Source organism: Citrus sinensis, chromosome 7, assembly GCF_022201045.2.
Source record: "Citrus sinensis cultivar Valencia sweet orange chromosome 7, DVS_A1.0, whole genome shotgun sequence".
Lineage (NCBI taxonomy): Eukaryota > Viridiplantae > Streptophyta > Magnoliopsida > Sapindales > Rutaceae > Citrus > Citrus sinensis.
The window spans coordinates 23061328-23077624 of NC_068562.1; the positions used below are offsets into that span (position 1 = coordinate 23061328).

A 16297-nucleotide genomic window follows, 5' to 3' on the forward strand; every position below is an offset into this window, starting at 1 on the left:
TATTTCGATTTTTTTTACGAACCATATATTTCGGTTTTTTTTTTTAAATTAAAACCGGTCCGACCAAAACGGTTCGGTTCGATTTTCTCTAATGCACGGTTTTTTTGCCCACCCCTATTTTGAGGTGTGGTTGGTATATTGTATTGCGTTATAGTGTATTAGTTATATTGCATTATGACATATTGCATTAGAGTGCATTGCATTGTGTTGTAATGTAATACTATGTTTGGTGTAGTATGAACTGTATTATATAAAATAATATTTATTTTATGTTAATGTTAAAATTAAATTAATATTATTTAAAATTATTAATATTTTAGGGTCTTATTATTGATTTTTGAAATCAAACATTAAGTAATTATTTCTATATATTAATTTTTTGCAATGTAAAAACGATTTGATAATATAGTATTGTTAAATGATAAAATATTACAATATTATGTAATATTATTTGTTTCTATATATTAATTATTATAATATAGTTGAAGTTAATATTATATTGTAAAAATATAATACTATATAATTATACAATACAATACAATATTAAATATTAAATATTAAATATTAAATATATTTTTATTTATTAATGTCAAATAATTGTTTAATTTTATTTTTTAAGATTTAGTATTTTAGTAAATAATAAATGATTAAATAAAATTAAAATACTTTTTATGTAGTTAAAGTACAATAATTAAAAAGATTTTATGTAATGAAAGTAAAATAGTGCATTATCATTTATTTATTGAATATTTAGGTCTATTACTATCTTATATTATTATTTACATTAAAAATTTTAAAGTGTAAATTAGTATTTAATAAATTTAAATTTATTATAATTCATTAATAATAAAAGTTAATATTTAAAATATAAAAGTGTTTTAACACAATACAACCTAAACCCTACTCTCTGTGGGCTATTTTATACACCTTTTATTATATTAGCCACCTTTTTAATGTAGTGCCGTGCAATGCTATCAGGATTTGCAGCCAAATATAGATTAGTATATTAACAATATTTTAATGTCAAACGCACACTTAAAGAAATGTTCAAGAATAACTAAAGAAAAAAGTTAAAAAAAAAAAAAGAATTGCCATTGTAGCCTAATGGTGAGGGCAATAACTTGAGCCTTTTTATTAGTGAAAGTAGATTTCCAAACCATGTCATGTAGATCTCTATAAACCTAGTAGACTTTAGATTATAACATATATGCAGAGAAAGAAAACATCCAAGAATTTGTTTTAGTATCCCACATCTTTATTGTGTCCGGATACTCATGTAATGAAAATTTAATCATTAAAAAGCCTTTGGCACTTAAGAGTTTTTATGATTTTTTTTTTAATTCAGTTTCATGGGAATTATTATGTAGTAGTGATCTCTACGAAGTCAAAAGGTTCACAACCAAGTACGTAGCATATACTCTCTCAAAAAAAAAAAAGTACGTAGCATATACGGATAATTTTTTTTTTTTCAATTTAGGAAAATCATGAACTAGAGCCATTTTTAATTTGGTCTTTTGACTGTAGAGCATGTACAGCATTTGACAGCAACAATGCATCAAGCCGTAGTACGGACAAAGCAGTCCCTGGCATCACGTAATTTTGATACAACCTCTGTCATTTCGATTCGTTGAGCTGGGGATTCCGTTGAACGGAGAACTCCAATTCTCACTAAAGCAACCAAGCACTCCTCAATCTTCACTCTTCCATTCTCTCGAGTCCATGAGTTTCCTGTCCTTACTTCCAACGAAGTGAAGGTTCAACTGTTTCTATCACTGCCTCTGGCAAAGCCATTTTGGCAAATTCATGAAGAGTCAGGCCGTCGTTGAACATGTTATCTGTAGGTCGCCTTCTCGTGAACATCCCCAGCAGTAGAATTCAAAAGCTGTACACATCTCCTGGCATCGACACTCTGCTGCCTGTACCATACTCTGGAACAATGGTGGATGCATTAATGTGTTAGTAGCCTTACATATGATTGCTAATAATGTTGTAGTACCTGAAATTCTTCTATTATGTGTAGCACCAAAGTAAAAGTAATTACCCGGAGCGACATAGCCAACCGTTCCTTTTATCCCAATTGAGCTTGATTCAGTCCTTGGAGCAGTACCAAGTGGTTGATCAGAAAGAATTCTTGCTAACCCAAAGTCACCCACATGTGCGACCATATCTTGATCAAGCAAAACATTGCTCGGCTTTAGATCGCCATGAACAATTGGTGGTTGGCAGTGGTGATGGAGATATTCAATTGCAGAAGCCACATCAATGGATATATTTAGTCTTTGAATCAAGCTCAAAGTGCAATTCCCGAGTTGATCATTGCTCTGGTGCAACCACTCTTCTAAACTTCCGCTTTCCATGTACTCATAGACAAGAGCCTTGAAATCATCCCCATTATGATCAATACTTGAGCAAATAGTGATGATTTTGATAAGATTCCGATGGCGAATACTTCTCAATGCGTCACATTCAGCCGCAAAACTCCTCGAAGCCCCTTTCTGCTTGAGATTAATAACCTTCACTGCAACTATCATTTCATTTTCATAAAAAATTCCCTTATACACGGAGCCAAAGCTTCCCTGGCCAATCAAGTTTGATCTTGAAAAATTATTTGTTGCTTTACTCAACTGGGCATAAGAAACCATTGGATATTGTTGTTCCATTGACAATTTATTGGAGGATTTTTGTGTAGATCTCCTTCTTCGACCATAAACAATAATAAAACACACAGCTAAGATCAAACATAACACAGTCACTGGAATCACCACTTTGATCAGGGTACTGAATTTTGATTTTCTCGATCCTGTGGGAGGACATGCTGATAAATGCAATTCATCTAAACCCCCACAAAGATTCTCATTCCCAACAAGTGCAATTCCTTTTGTACTATTGAAAATGCCTTCTATGTTGCAGAAACCCGGGTTGAGTAATTACTAATACTGCGACTTCTGGAGAAATATAAATGTGATGATAAACAAATGCAAAGAAAATAGAACATAATGATTTACGTGGTTCAGCGTAATACCTACGTCCACGGGCAAAGATTGGAAGATAATTTTACTAATAATGAGACTTTACAAAAGTGGAAAAACTCTAAAAAAAAAACCCAATACCCAATACACCCAAATTTCTTAGCACCTATGGAATTTCTCTATCAAAACTCACTTGGTAATCTCACAAATTTGGATGCATTACAAATGAACAATGGCCCTTCTATTTTTAGGAACCGTAGCTCACCTACCACTTTCAATTTGGCTACAACTTGCCAAATTGACAAATTGACAAATTGAATTTAGAATGGAAAATCAATTTGGTGGGCAACAAAATCAATAATTTTGAAAAAATCAATTGGCTTCTAGAAAACCATCACATTTTTCCTCCATGCAACTTCAACAAAATCGTGCCACCAACCTTGCCTTTTGAAATTGGCAAGCCACCAACTTTGTTTTTTGAAATTTGCAAGCCATTCTTTGACTTTTCAATAATTCTCCACCTCGGCGAAAATTTATTCAATTCTGAGCCGAATACTAAACTCCCAGTACATCAAATCATCCTTCAATCTTTGACTTCTCCTTCTGCTTTCAAACTTGTAGGATATTGATCAAGTTTAGATAATGCTCAAACTTGATCGTCGTCACTACCTTGATCAACATATCTGAGGGATTATCTGCAGTCTTAATTTTCTGAAGAAGAATCTTCCCCTCATTAACAATTTCCCGAACAAAGTGAAATCGTACATCGATGTGCTTCGTACGCGCATGATAAACTTGGTTTTTTGTTAAATGAATAGCACTCTGATTGTCGCAATACACATTAATGTGCTCCTGTGCCAATCCAAAGTTTTCAAGCAAGCCTTGTAACCAAATAGCCTCTTTAACAACCTCTGTAATTGCCATGTACTCGGCCTGTGTGGTCGACAGTGCAACTGTAGACTGTAGTGTAGAATTCCAACTAATTGGCCCTCCAACAAAAGTAAATACATATTCGGTGGTTGACCGTCGTTTGTCCAAATTACCAGTATAATCAGAATCAACGTACCCGATCACACCTTGACCAAGTGTATCGTCTCTCTCAAACAGTAAACCAAGATCCACGATCTTCTGAATGTACTGTAGAATCCATTTCACAGCTTGCCAATGTCCTTTACCAGGATTATGCATATATCTGCTCACTATACCAACTGTATATGAAATGTCAGGCCTTGTACACACTATTGCATACATCAAGCTACCCACTGCACTTGAATACGGAACTTGTAACATGTATTCTCCTTTTGCATCTATTGAAGGAGATAGTTGTGCAGAAAGTTTGAAATGAGAAGCCAACGGGGTACTTACAGGTTTTGTTTGCTCAGTCATGCCAAACTGCTGTAGTACCTTCTTAAAATATTGCTTCTGAGACAAGCTTACTTTGCCACGAGCTCTATCTCTGCATATCTCCATGCCAAGAATCTTCTTAGCTTCACTTAGATCTTGATTGAGTTGAGTCTTCAACTTCTCAATCTTATCTTTGCTCTTCGATGCGATTAGCATATCATAGACATACAATAGCAAATAAATGAAAGATCCTTCTTGTAGCTTGCGAAAATACACACAATGATCAAATTTATTTCTTGTGTACCTTTGCCCTTTCATAAATCGATCAAATCGCTTGTACCACTGCCTAGGAGATTGTTGCTGTGCAAATTTTATTGAACTCACAAGTGCACGAATCTATTGTAGAATAGATTAATGGTGACGAGTGTCGATCCCACGAGGAGGTGGATTTTAATTATGTGTAGAATTAATTTTGTATGAAGGTGGTTGGATTTGTGGTGAAAGTAACTTAGATTATTCTAAAATTGGAATTGAAATGGCGAGAATAAATTGAAGTGAAATCTATTGAAATGACGTACTTGGGTATCTGGATCCGTATCAACATGCACCATGGGCTAAATATTCATTATTAATGTCAATTAAATCATGAAGGGGGAATCCATACTTCATGAACCACACTCTAATCAATATGGTGCTAAGGGCTTATCGTGCCAAATAATAATAACCTTATACTAGAGAGCCGGTGAAACCAAGGCGGTATCTAGACAAGATTATTATTATTTGTCGACGAGAAGTCAAAACATCCACAAAAACTAGAGGGGAAGAGAAAATAAATTTACTAAATAAAGCCCATGACACATGTTGAGACTTCACATTCAACCCAAGCTTGAAAGAAAATTAGCTACTCATAATTGAACTAGGGGTAAAATCAGAATTTATTAAAATACATAAAAAATACAAGATAGAGGAGGAATTACAGAACATGGAGTCCAAATATGGATTCAGAGATGACAAATTAGGGGGGAGAGGTCCCATTTTTATAGATATATTGAGTAAATCATGGCCATCAGATTAAAAACAGTTTGGACGCTCAGGATTGCGTCACGTCATCAGTCAACAGTACGCATGAACAGTAACACAGTTTGACCACGCAGTTTGAACAGTGATGCGGTTTGGTTGAAAATAATCCCATGTGTTGCATGTACCGTACGCACGTTTTTTGGTCCACTAATATGCTGCCACGTCACCATCAACAGTACATAAGAATTTTAGGCCAATATGATCATGACACCTCATCAGTCAATGCCACATCATCGGTCAATGCCACGTCATTGATCCGTCTATGTGAATAGTAATGTAGACAGTACTGTACAAGTGAATAGTATCGTATATGTGAACAATACCATTTTTTCCTTTTATACTCCTCCTAAGGTTTTCGACCGTCTTGAGTTCAAAAATGATGTCCGTTTTGCCGTTTGATCTCTCGTTTATTGTGAAATGACTATGATGCCCCTAAAATACACAAAATACTTAATTAAAATAAAACACACATAATTAAATTACAAGAACCTTAAATACATAAAAGTAAGGGTTGTTAGTAAGACTTGAAATGTAAAATGACGATTTTCTCCTTTATAAATATACATTTTTTAACACTCAACACACCCCCCAACCAGCTTATTGCTAGTCCCTAGCAAATAAAGCGAAAACAAAATTCAAATCCAAAATGATTTTTTTTTTGAAACACTCATGTTTATTTAATCAGATTAATGATGACAATCAAATAAAAGTATAGGCATTATCTCCAGTCTAAAAAAACATCACACCCACATCAACCATTCACATGAATCAGTCCAGTAAACTTTGTCATAGCTACTTTCAAGAATGATATGTCAAACCCCAAAATCTCACTGGAAGTAGTGACACTCTCACAAAGAAATTAAACCCAATAAAAATAGTCACTTCAATGAATGGTAATTAAGAGAAAATAACAAAAAAGTGATATCACATGCTCTCACCAAGATGAAATAAATATGCCCTCAACTTAGAAATAATACGATCTCAAGTCAAACAAAAATGCTAGTCAACCTAATTTATTTATCTTTTTTTTTCTTTTTTTTATTATGTACCACTACATCTTTTTAGCCCATATAACTAGCTTCTACTTCAGACTATAGTTCCCTAAAATCAAGGACTTTTATTAGGACGTAACATAGGTAGGGACATGGCTAACAAAGAAGGAAAATAAGGAAAACAAAGTGTATGTTTGAGAAAAATGCAGAGAATTTTTTTTTTTTGAAGTTGCAAGGTGGATTTCACCTTTTATTGTTATTTTTTTTCTTTTTTCTTTTTTTTTGAAACAACAATTTTTTTTTTTGCTTTTGTTTGGCATAATTTTACTGAACAAAATAATTATTTACATTTTCCTCAAACATAAATAGGTGATGAAACTTGTAAGATATCGGGTAATACTCCAAATCGGAGTGGGTCAAGATAATAAGTTTGACAAAGAATTTTTTTCTTTTTATAAAGTCTCAAAAGGGTTAACTATGAATATTTCACAAAAGGGATGGATAAAAAGGCTCAAACGGATCAAAGATGGTCTTTCCATCGTTTTTTAGGACTCTAAATAATCTTCCATATATACTAGTTAGATGGGCCTCCAAATGTAGCAACACACATTTTTTTATATATTTTTTTATATTTTTTTTAGGGTTAACTCAAAAGAAATCTAGAGATCGTATATAAAATAATAAACTGCTAAGCTGTATGAAGAATGGGCAAAAGAGTTACTCTCCAAGAAAAATGATAGGCTCAAAAACTCACTTGGTACTTATTATGACATGTTCATTCCTTCAAGCAACTCATATTTGTCTCCGACATCAACATGTAAAGTAGCAAACATGGCATAACATCACTTAAGACCAAAGATAATACAAATACTAAAATATGAAATTAATCATGTCATCCAATGTTAAAACAAATCACACAAAATTTCTTTTTTTAAAGAACGTTATACCCCCCAACCTATCCTAAACATGAAAGGAAAATATGCATGCAAAAATGTGAAAATAATGCAGAAAAACTAATTAGAAAAGTTACACTTAAAATGATAGAAAAAGAAAATAGTTTTTTTTAACTTAGAAGATGCGTTTCTAGAGGCACTACACTCCATATTCAGCCATCTTCGACTTAAAAATTTGAAAATGTATATTTATAAAGGAGAAATTAAAAAGAAGAAGAAAAATGAACATCAAAACATAATAAAGAAAAAAGAAAATGTCTGAATTTTTTTTTGTTTTTTTTTCAAACGATGAAGATGCGTTTTTAGAGTCACTACACTCTATATTCAGCCATCTTCAACACAAAAGGTTAGCAACAGTTAGTTTCTACAAAAAAAAAGAGTAAAAACTTAACCAAGATTCCACAATTGTTGACTATTCTCTCCCCCTAACCAGAATAAAACACTGTCCTCAATGTTTTAAAGGAAAGAAATAGAGTTTAGAAGACATCACCTGGGTGGTGCAACACAGAAGAAAATATTTATAGGCGGAGAGTTAAATCTAATTTGTACTTCTTACTGCGGCTACTGTTATCATCATTATTTGGACGCTCCAACACAAAGGTCCATGGGTTTGGCTCCGGTCTATAAGCTTGTAACAGATCAAGTAGCTCATTAGCAGTGTGAGCACAAATAAAAAGTTTTGTCGCATTGGAAGGAATGAAATAGTTTTTTATTGTATGGTTAAGAAATGCGATAAAGCCATCATAAAAGTTATTGACATTTAGCAAACTGATGGGTTTCTGGTGAATGTGCAGATGAGCCCAAGATGCTAGTGTGATAAGTGCCTCTAGTGTTGCAAGATCTCCTAGAAGGAAAATAAAAGCATCAGCATGATTAAGCATTTCAATTATTCTTTCTTGCATACCTGAGATGACTAACTCTTCTCCAGTCGATGAGTCAGACAAACTGCCCAAAAGTTTTAGAGCTCTTGGGATGATGCTTAACACTTGACTTCCTCTGATAAAAGCAGCTTCTGAGACCAATTTTGATAACACTCGGTTACCTCCTCCATACACCAAGTGTAATTTTCTCTTTGCTATGCTTCGACCAAGATCTATGGCTGCATCAACGAACTCTTTATGTTTGCCATAGGTAAATCCAGAAAGCACACAAATGTTCTTGAATTGTCTATTGGGAGTAGCTGCCATTGGAATATTTCTCAAAAATAATTTGTGAGTGCTTAACAAAAAGTCATATTTAAGAATCTTGGTGACATGGGATCACAACTGTGTATGAGGTGGCATGTCAGTGTCAAATAACGCGTAAAGCACATGGCTCGTGAGTCAAAAAGGAAATAGTAAAAAGAAAAAGAAACAATGATAAAATAAAATTATTAAAAACAATAATGCAAATGATAAAATAACAGTGAAATAAAATAACAGTGAAGTAAAAGGATATTTACAGGTAGTTGCGACTGTGGCTCACATCTTCATCTGGTTTTACGTCCAAAAACGACTTAAACGCCCTTTATGGGTCGAGGATAGGCTTCCCATCCAGTTTTCTTATAAACTGGCAAACATGGTCGTTTATAGTCAGATTCCCGAGACTATATCGTGCATGCTCTTTCTGGAATAATGGCCATAACTGGAGAATCGCTCCTTGCACATATCCACTAGGATGCGTTTTAAGAGACAAAAGGATATCATCCAATGACTCCTTATTCAAGCCATCCTTAATGAATTGAATCTTATATTCTCTGTTATCAGACATCATTCCTAAAGAACATGGTTTTTTATCGCAACTTATTCTGGCACACTTATGACAAGCAACAAAAATTCTTCGAGCTTGTCGTTTTCTTGCATAATTTCCTTTACCACAACCAGGCATGTATGCAATAAATTTTGGAGGTAACTCACCTGTCAATCGTACTTTAGCCTCGATTAACCAACGGATGTCAGCAGGTATGTTATTCCTCATGAGCAATCGCATGCGTTCGGACCAGACTTTATAGATTGTAAGGAGGGCATTCTGAGAAAGTGAAGGGAATCACTTTTGAAGCTTCGCTGGAATCTCGTTTCTGTCCATAACTTCGCCTCAGAATATTAGTTATTATGGGAAACTGAAGTAACCGACTTGATTGTCACGGAGTACTCTAGATATGGCTTTAATCTTTGACCATTAAATTTAAATGTGACACCGTTCTTTGGGTCCTTAATTTCAATTGCCCCATGTGGAAAAACAGTATGAACAATAAAGGGGCCAGACCATCGAGAGTGTAACTTACCTGGGAATAGGTGTAAACGAGAATTGAATAAAAGCACTTTCTGACTTGGAGTGAACGGTTTTCTCATAATTTACTTGTCATGAAAGACTTTCATTCGCTGCTTGTAAATCTTGGCATTTTCGTATGCATCACTGCGAATTTTTTCAAGTTCTGTCAGTTGTAATATTCTTTCTGAGCTGGCTTGCTGCATGTCAAAGTTGAATTTCTTAATGGCCCAGTACGCACGATGCTCGAGTTCCACAAGTAGGTGGCAAGCTTTTCCATACACTAGCCTGTAGGGTGACATCCCAATCGGGGTCTTGAAAGCCGTTCTATATGCCCATAATGCATCATCAAGTCTTAATGACCAATCTTTTCTGTCCGGCCTCACCGTCTTTTCTAATATGTGCTTTATTTCTCGATTGGAGATCTCAACTTGGCCACTGGTTTGCGGATGATATGGGGTCGCCACTTTGTGAGTGATTGAATACTTTGTCAAAAGAGTTTTGAATGCTTTGTTACAAAAGTGGGCACCACCATCACTGATTATCGCTCGAGGGAATCCAAAGCGTGAAACAATGTTGCTTTTCAAAAATCCTATCACCACCTTATGATCATTGGTTCTGCATGGAATTACTTCTACCCATTTTGATACGTAGTCAACAGCAACCAATATGTATTGATGGCCAAAAGAAAGGGGAAAGGGTCCCATGATGTTGATACCCCATACATAAAAAATCTCAACCACTAAAATTAGATTTAGTGGTATCATATTCCTTCGCGTAATGCTCCCCATTCGTTGACACCTATCACATGAAGAACAGAAAGTGTAAGCATCTCGAAATATAGTTGGCCAATAGAAACCACATTGTAAAACTTTAGTCTCTGTTTTCTTAGCACTGAAATGGCCTCCACAAGCTTGTTCATGGTAGAATGAAATGATATTATGAATTTCACTTTCTGGGACACATCGTCTAACAATTTTTTCTGCACAATACTTGAACAAATACGGGTTATCCCAAAAGAAATTCTTTATTTCCGTAAAAAAAATTAGCCTTGTCTTGCTTGGTCCAATGCTCTGGAAGTTGACCTGTAACAAGATAATTCACGATGCCAGCATACCACGGTAATACTTCCACACTCATTATTTGTTCATCTGGAAATGACTCATTCAATATTAATAGCTCTGTAATTGTGTCAAAATGGAGACGAGAGAGATGGTCCGCCACAACATTTTCTGTGCCTTTCTTATCCTTGAATTCCAAGTCAAATTCTTGCAAAAGTAATACCCAACGAATTAGTCTAGCTTTTGCATCTTTCTTTGTGAGAAGATATTTAAGAGCAGCATGATCTGTGAACATAATTATTTTACAACCAATGAGATAAGACCGAAATTTCTCTAATGTAAACACTACTGCTAGCATTTCTTTTTCAGTAGTTGAATAGTTCAAATGTGCATCATTCAATTTCATACTAGCATAGTAAATAACATGGGGAATTCGATCAACTCTTTGTCCTAATACTGCTCCTACTGCATAATCAGATGCATCACACATGAGCTCAAATGGTAAACTCCAGTTTGGGGGCTGGATGATGGGTGATGATGTCAACAATTGCTTTAATTTTTCAAAAGCCACAAGACATGAATCATTAAAGATAAAAGGTACATCCTTAGCAAGTAAGTTGCATAAGGGTCTAGAAACTTTTCTAAAATCTTTAATGAAATGTCTATAGAAACCAGCATGCCCAAGGAAAGATCTTACTTTTCTGACTGTTTTGGGTGGAAGAAGATTAGAAATGAGATACACCTTGGCTTTGTCAACCTCAATACCTTTGCTCGAAATGATTTGACCGAGAATAATACCTTGCTTTACCATAAAATGACACTTCTCCCAATTTAAGACTAAGTTCTTCTCGATACATCTCTGCAGAACTAGTGTTAGATGATGTAAACATTAATCAAATGAATCACCAAAGACAGAAAAGTCATCTATAAAGACTTCAAGGAATCGTTCAACCATATCAGAAAAAATGCTTAACATGCATCGTTGAAATGTAGCAGGTGCATTACATAATCCAAATGGCATCCTTTTATATGCAAAAGTGCCAAAAGGGCAAGTGAAAGTAGTTTTCTCCTGATCTTTTGGTGCTATGAGGATCTGATTATATCCTGAGTAGCCATCTAGAAAGCAATAAAATTTATGGCCTGCTAATCTATCAAGCATTTGATCAATAAATGGTAAAGGAAAATGGTCTTTACGTGTGACAGAATTCAACTTTCTATAATCAATACATACACGCCATCCTGTAGTTACTTTAGTTGGCATCAATTCATTATCAGCATTGGTAACTACTGTGACTCCTGACCTTTTAGGGACAACTTGTACAGGACTTACCCATGAACTATCAGAAATTGGGTAAATGATACCTGCGTCTAATAGCTTAAGGACTTCAGTTCTAACAACTTCTTTCATGTTAGGATTTAACCGACGTTGCATTTCCCTAGTAGATTTAGCATTTTCATCAAGGTGAATGTAATGCATGCAGTCTACTGTGTTTATACCTTTGATGTCTGCTATGGTCCATCCTAATGCTCCTTTGTGCTCTTTTAAAACATCCAACAACTTACCTTTTTGTTCGTCATTTAGGGATGATGAGATGATTACCGGTAGAGTATTTTTTTCTCCCAAAAATGCATATTCTAAAGTGTTGGGTAATGGTTTGAGCTCGAGTTTCGGTGGTGATTCTGATGATGAGATGAGTTTCTTCTCTGATGGTGCTAGTTGTTCAACTCTTGACTTCCATTTATTAGTGTCCATGGATGGTGCTGGGTCAAGTGGGGCGTTGACCTCATCGACCGATCTGTCAATATCAAAATCCAAACCAAAGTGAGTTAAACATGTTTGTAAAGGATCATCATTAAGGTTTGAAAGAAAAGTATTATCAACTATTGTTTTTATTAAATCCACATCAACAATTCCATCATCTGCATTGTGAGGTTGTTTGGCAATGTTGAAGATGTTCAGCTCCATAGTCATGTTGCCGAAGGACAACTGCATATTTCTAGTCCTGCATTGAATGTGAGCATCCGCAGTTGCCAAGAAAGGTCGGCCTAGAATAATGGGGATGTGCTTCCTTGAATCCTGTATTGGTTGAGTGTCAATTACAATGAAATCAACAGGAAAATAAAACTTGTCGACCTGGATAAGCACGTCCTCCACAATACCACGAGGTATTTTTATGGACCGATCTGCAAGCTGTAACACCACTAGAGTTGGGTGTAATTCTCCTAGTCCAAGTTTCACGAAAATTGAGTAAGGTAATAGATTTACACTAGCTTCTAAATCCAACAAAGCATTCTCAATTGTGTGGTTCCCTATGCTACATAAGATAGTAGGGGAGCTTGAGTCTTTGCATTTTAGAGGAATTTTATGTTGGAGGATAGAACTAACGTTTTCTGTTAAAAATGCCTTCTTTTGAACATGAATGTTTCTCTTTTTAGTACAAAGGTCTTTAAGAAACTTGGCATAAGTTGGAACTTGTTTTATAGCATCAAGCAAAGGGATGTTAACACTTACCTGTTTGAAGATTTCGAGAATCTCACCTGTGGACTTTCCCTTATTTCCTTTAGCTAACCTCTAAGGAAATGGAGCTTTGTGAACATATTCTCGTGGGTTGGTTTCTTCTTTCTCATCCGGTGATGAGTCTTCAACATTCACAGGTACAATTTGATTTTCTTTTGTCACCGGCATCTCCACTTTGTTGTCAACTTCTTTTCCTTTTCGCAAAGTCATGATTGCTTTGACTTCTCCATGCTGCTTTGGTGAACTGGTACTTGCTTCATGTACTCCTTTATGATTAGGCACTGGTTGACTTGGAAACTTGCCTTTCTCAACAGTCATTGCCAAGGTCTGAACTGAAGAAGCAAGTTGTCCCACCATTTTCTCGAGGCTTGAAACTGATTGGGCTTGTGAGTTGAAGCCTGCTCTCAACTCATTTCGTAGTCCATCAATGGTGCGGTTCTATTGCTCAATCGTGGAGTGAGTAAGATTCTTGAGATTCTGGAATGAATCCTCCCATGGTTTGGGTTGAGAGTAATTTTGGTTCTGATTGTATGGTCTAAATGGTGGCTGAGAGGCTTGAGGAATTTGAGGAATTGGTTGCATTGGTGGAGCTGGAGCTGATGGTCCATTCTGTTGGAATCCTTGAGACCATGAAAAATTGGGGTGGTCTCTCCATCCAGGGTTATACGTGTTAGAGTATGGGTTGTAATTCGATGGTTTTCTCATTACACCTATGGCATTGGCTTAATCTGAGTATGAGTCATGGTCATGTGGTTCTGTTGATTTAGCAGTCGATAATGATGCTATTTGTCGAGAAAGACCTTCAATTATCGCTTTGACTTCTTTAATTTCTGAACTTGATTCGCCAATGTGAACCTCATTTACTCCCTTAATTCTTTTAGTGTTCCTAAGTTATCGACTCCGTTGTTGGGAATTATCCGCTTGTCGATGGAAGAATTCCCAAATCTCTGATGCACTTTTTGACATTAGCTCTCCTCCACTTGTTGCCATTAACCATTCTTGCAGATTCGACAATAATCCCTCCAAAAAGTATTGGTATTGGTGCTATTTCTCGTACCCATGATGTGGACACTTCAAGAGTAGCCCATTGAATCGCTCCCATGTTTCGAAAAACTGCTCGTCTTCTCTATGTGTAAACTCTGAAATTTCCCTGCGAATGGTATCGGTTTTATGCACTGGGAAATATTTATTCAAAAATTTCGTTACCATTTGTTCCCATGATGTAATGCTATTAGCAGGCAAAATATTTAACCATGAACGAGCTCTATCCTTTAACGAAAATGAGAATAATATGAGTTTAACATCATCGTCTGAAAAATTTTCATATTTAAAAGTTTGACAAATGGCATGAAAATAATTAAGATGATTATATGGGTCCTTATTTTCTAGGCCATAAAATGTTGGGAGACAATTTAGCACACTAGGTTTTAGTTCAAAACTCTTAGCAGCTACATTTGGGTATCTTATACATAATGTGCTCAAATTAGCTAAGGGACTAAAATAGTCCTCAAATAGCCTCTCCTGTGGTGCTTGTAAATCCATTCCAAATTTATTTTTAATGTGCTTGTGTGTGCGAAGTGTTTTTTCTAGTTCAAGGTCTATATGTTCAAGATTAGGTAATAATGACCTACGACCATGAATGCAAAGAACAAAAAATAAATGGGAACAAAACGAATAAAAATAAAGAAAAAGGAGAAATTACGATACTAACCTTATCACGCTGTTACAACCTTTCTATAAAAATACACAAAAACAAATACGTGAAATAAATTAACTAAAAATAAATTAATAAGATAAACAAAAAAAAATTTACAAAGAAAAATAAATTGAAAATTAAATTACAGAAGTTTAAAGAAGAGAAAAAGAAAAGAAATACTAACCTCTAAATGAAAATTCACTTTTTTTTTTCTTTTTTTCTTTAAAAGAAAAAAATACAAGAAAACAATTAAATGGAATTATTCACAAAAATTAATTATATGAATTAAAATTACTTACCTCCCCGGTAACGGTGCCAAAAACTTGTTGTGCAAATTTTATTGAATTCGCAAGTGCACGAATCTATTGTAGAATAGATTAATGGTAACAAGTGTCGATCCCACGAGGAGGTGGATTTTAATTATATGTAGAATTAATTTTGTATGAAGGTGGTTAGATTTGTGGTGAAAGTAACTTAGATTATTCTAAAATTGGAATTGAAATGACGAGAATAAATTAAAGTGAAATCTATTAAAATGACGTACTTGGGTATCTGGATCCGTATCAACATGCACCATGGGCTAAATATTCATTATTAATGTCAATTAAATCATGAAGGGGGAATCCACACCTCATGAACAACACTCTAATCAATATGGTGCTAAGGGCTTATCGTGCCAAATAATAATAACCTTGTATTAGAGAGCCGGTGAAACCAAGGCGATATCTAGACAAGATTATTATTATTTGTCGACGAGAAGTCAAAACATCCACAAAAACTAGAGGGGAAGAGAAAATAAATTTACCAAATAAAGCTCATGACACATGTTGAGACTTCACATTCAACCCAAGCTTGAAAGAAAATTAGCTACTTATAATTGAACTAGGGGTAAAATGGAAATTTATTAAAATACGTAGAAAATACAAGATAGAGAAGGAATTACAGAAAATGGAGTCCAAAAATGGATTCAGAGATGCCAAATTAGGGGGGAGAGGTCTCATTTTTATAGATACATTGAGTAAATCATGGCCATCGGATTAAAAACAGTTTAGACGCTCAGGATTGCGCCACGTCATCAGTCAACAGTACGCGTGAACAATAACACGATTTGACCACGCAGTTTGAACAGTGACGCGGTTTGGTTGAAAATAATCCCATGAGTTGCATGTACCGTACGCGCATTTTTTGGTCCACTAATATGCTGCCACGTCACCATCAACAGTACATAAGAATTTTAGGCCAACAGGATCATGACACCTCATCAGTCAATGCCACATCATTGGTCAATGCCACGTCATTGATCCGTCTATGTGAACGGTGTCGTGAACAGTAACGTAGACAGTACCGTACAAGTGAATAGTACCGTATATGTGAACAATACCATTTTTTTTATGCTCCCCCTAAGGTTTTCGACCGTCCTGAGTTCAAAAATGATGT

General features: G+C 35.2%; 1 protein-coding gene, 1 non-coding gene and 1 pseudogene across 2 annotated transcripts; 1 reads left to right on the forward strand and 2 right to left on the reverse strand.

Annotated features, from left to right (window-relative positions):
- Positions 1 to 1640: 1640 nt before the first annotated feature.
- LOC107176411 (probable LRR receptor-like serine/threonine-protein kinase At3g47570) lies at positions 1641 to 2660 on the reverse strand. The gene is made up of 2 exons (XM_025100148.2): positions 2042 to 2660; positions 1641 to 1928 (listed from the first exon to the last, which is right to left on the reverse strand). The coding sequence occupies exons 1-2, from the start codon at positions 2658 to 2660 to the stop codon at positions 1876 to 1878; spliced, it is 672 nt and encodes a 223-aa protein (XP_024955916.1). The 3' UTR covers positions 1641 to 1875.
- Positions 2661 to 3578: 918 nt separating this feature from the next.
- LOC127898877 (uncharacterized) overlaps positions 3579 to 16297 on the reverse strand; it is a 147233-nt pseudogene continuing 134514 nt past the window's right edge.
- LOC127898980 (small nucleolar RNA R71) lies at positions 14219 to 14322 on the forward strand. The gene has a single exon (XR_008050748.1). It is a non-coding gene; the product is annotated as a small nucleolar RNA R71 (small nucleolar RNA).

What these genes read in the sequence shown, in the direction of transcription:
- LOC107176411 (XM_025100148.2), bottom strand. Translation starts at nt 2,660, where the DNA reads ATGGAACAACAATATCCAATGGTTTCTTATGCCCAGTTGAGTAAAGCA. An exon ending in GGTTGGCTATGTCGCTCCGG is followed by an intron (nt 1,929 to 2,041) that starts GTAATTACTTTT and finishes CCATTGTTCCAG; the next exon opens with AGTATGGTACAGGCAGCAGA.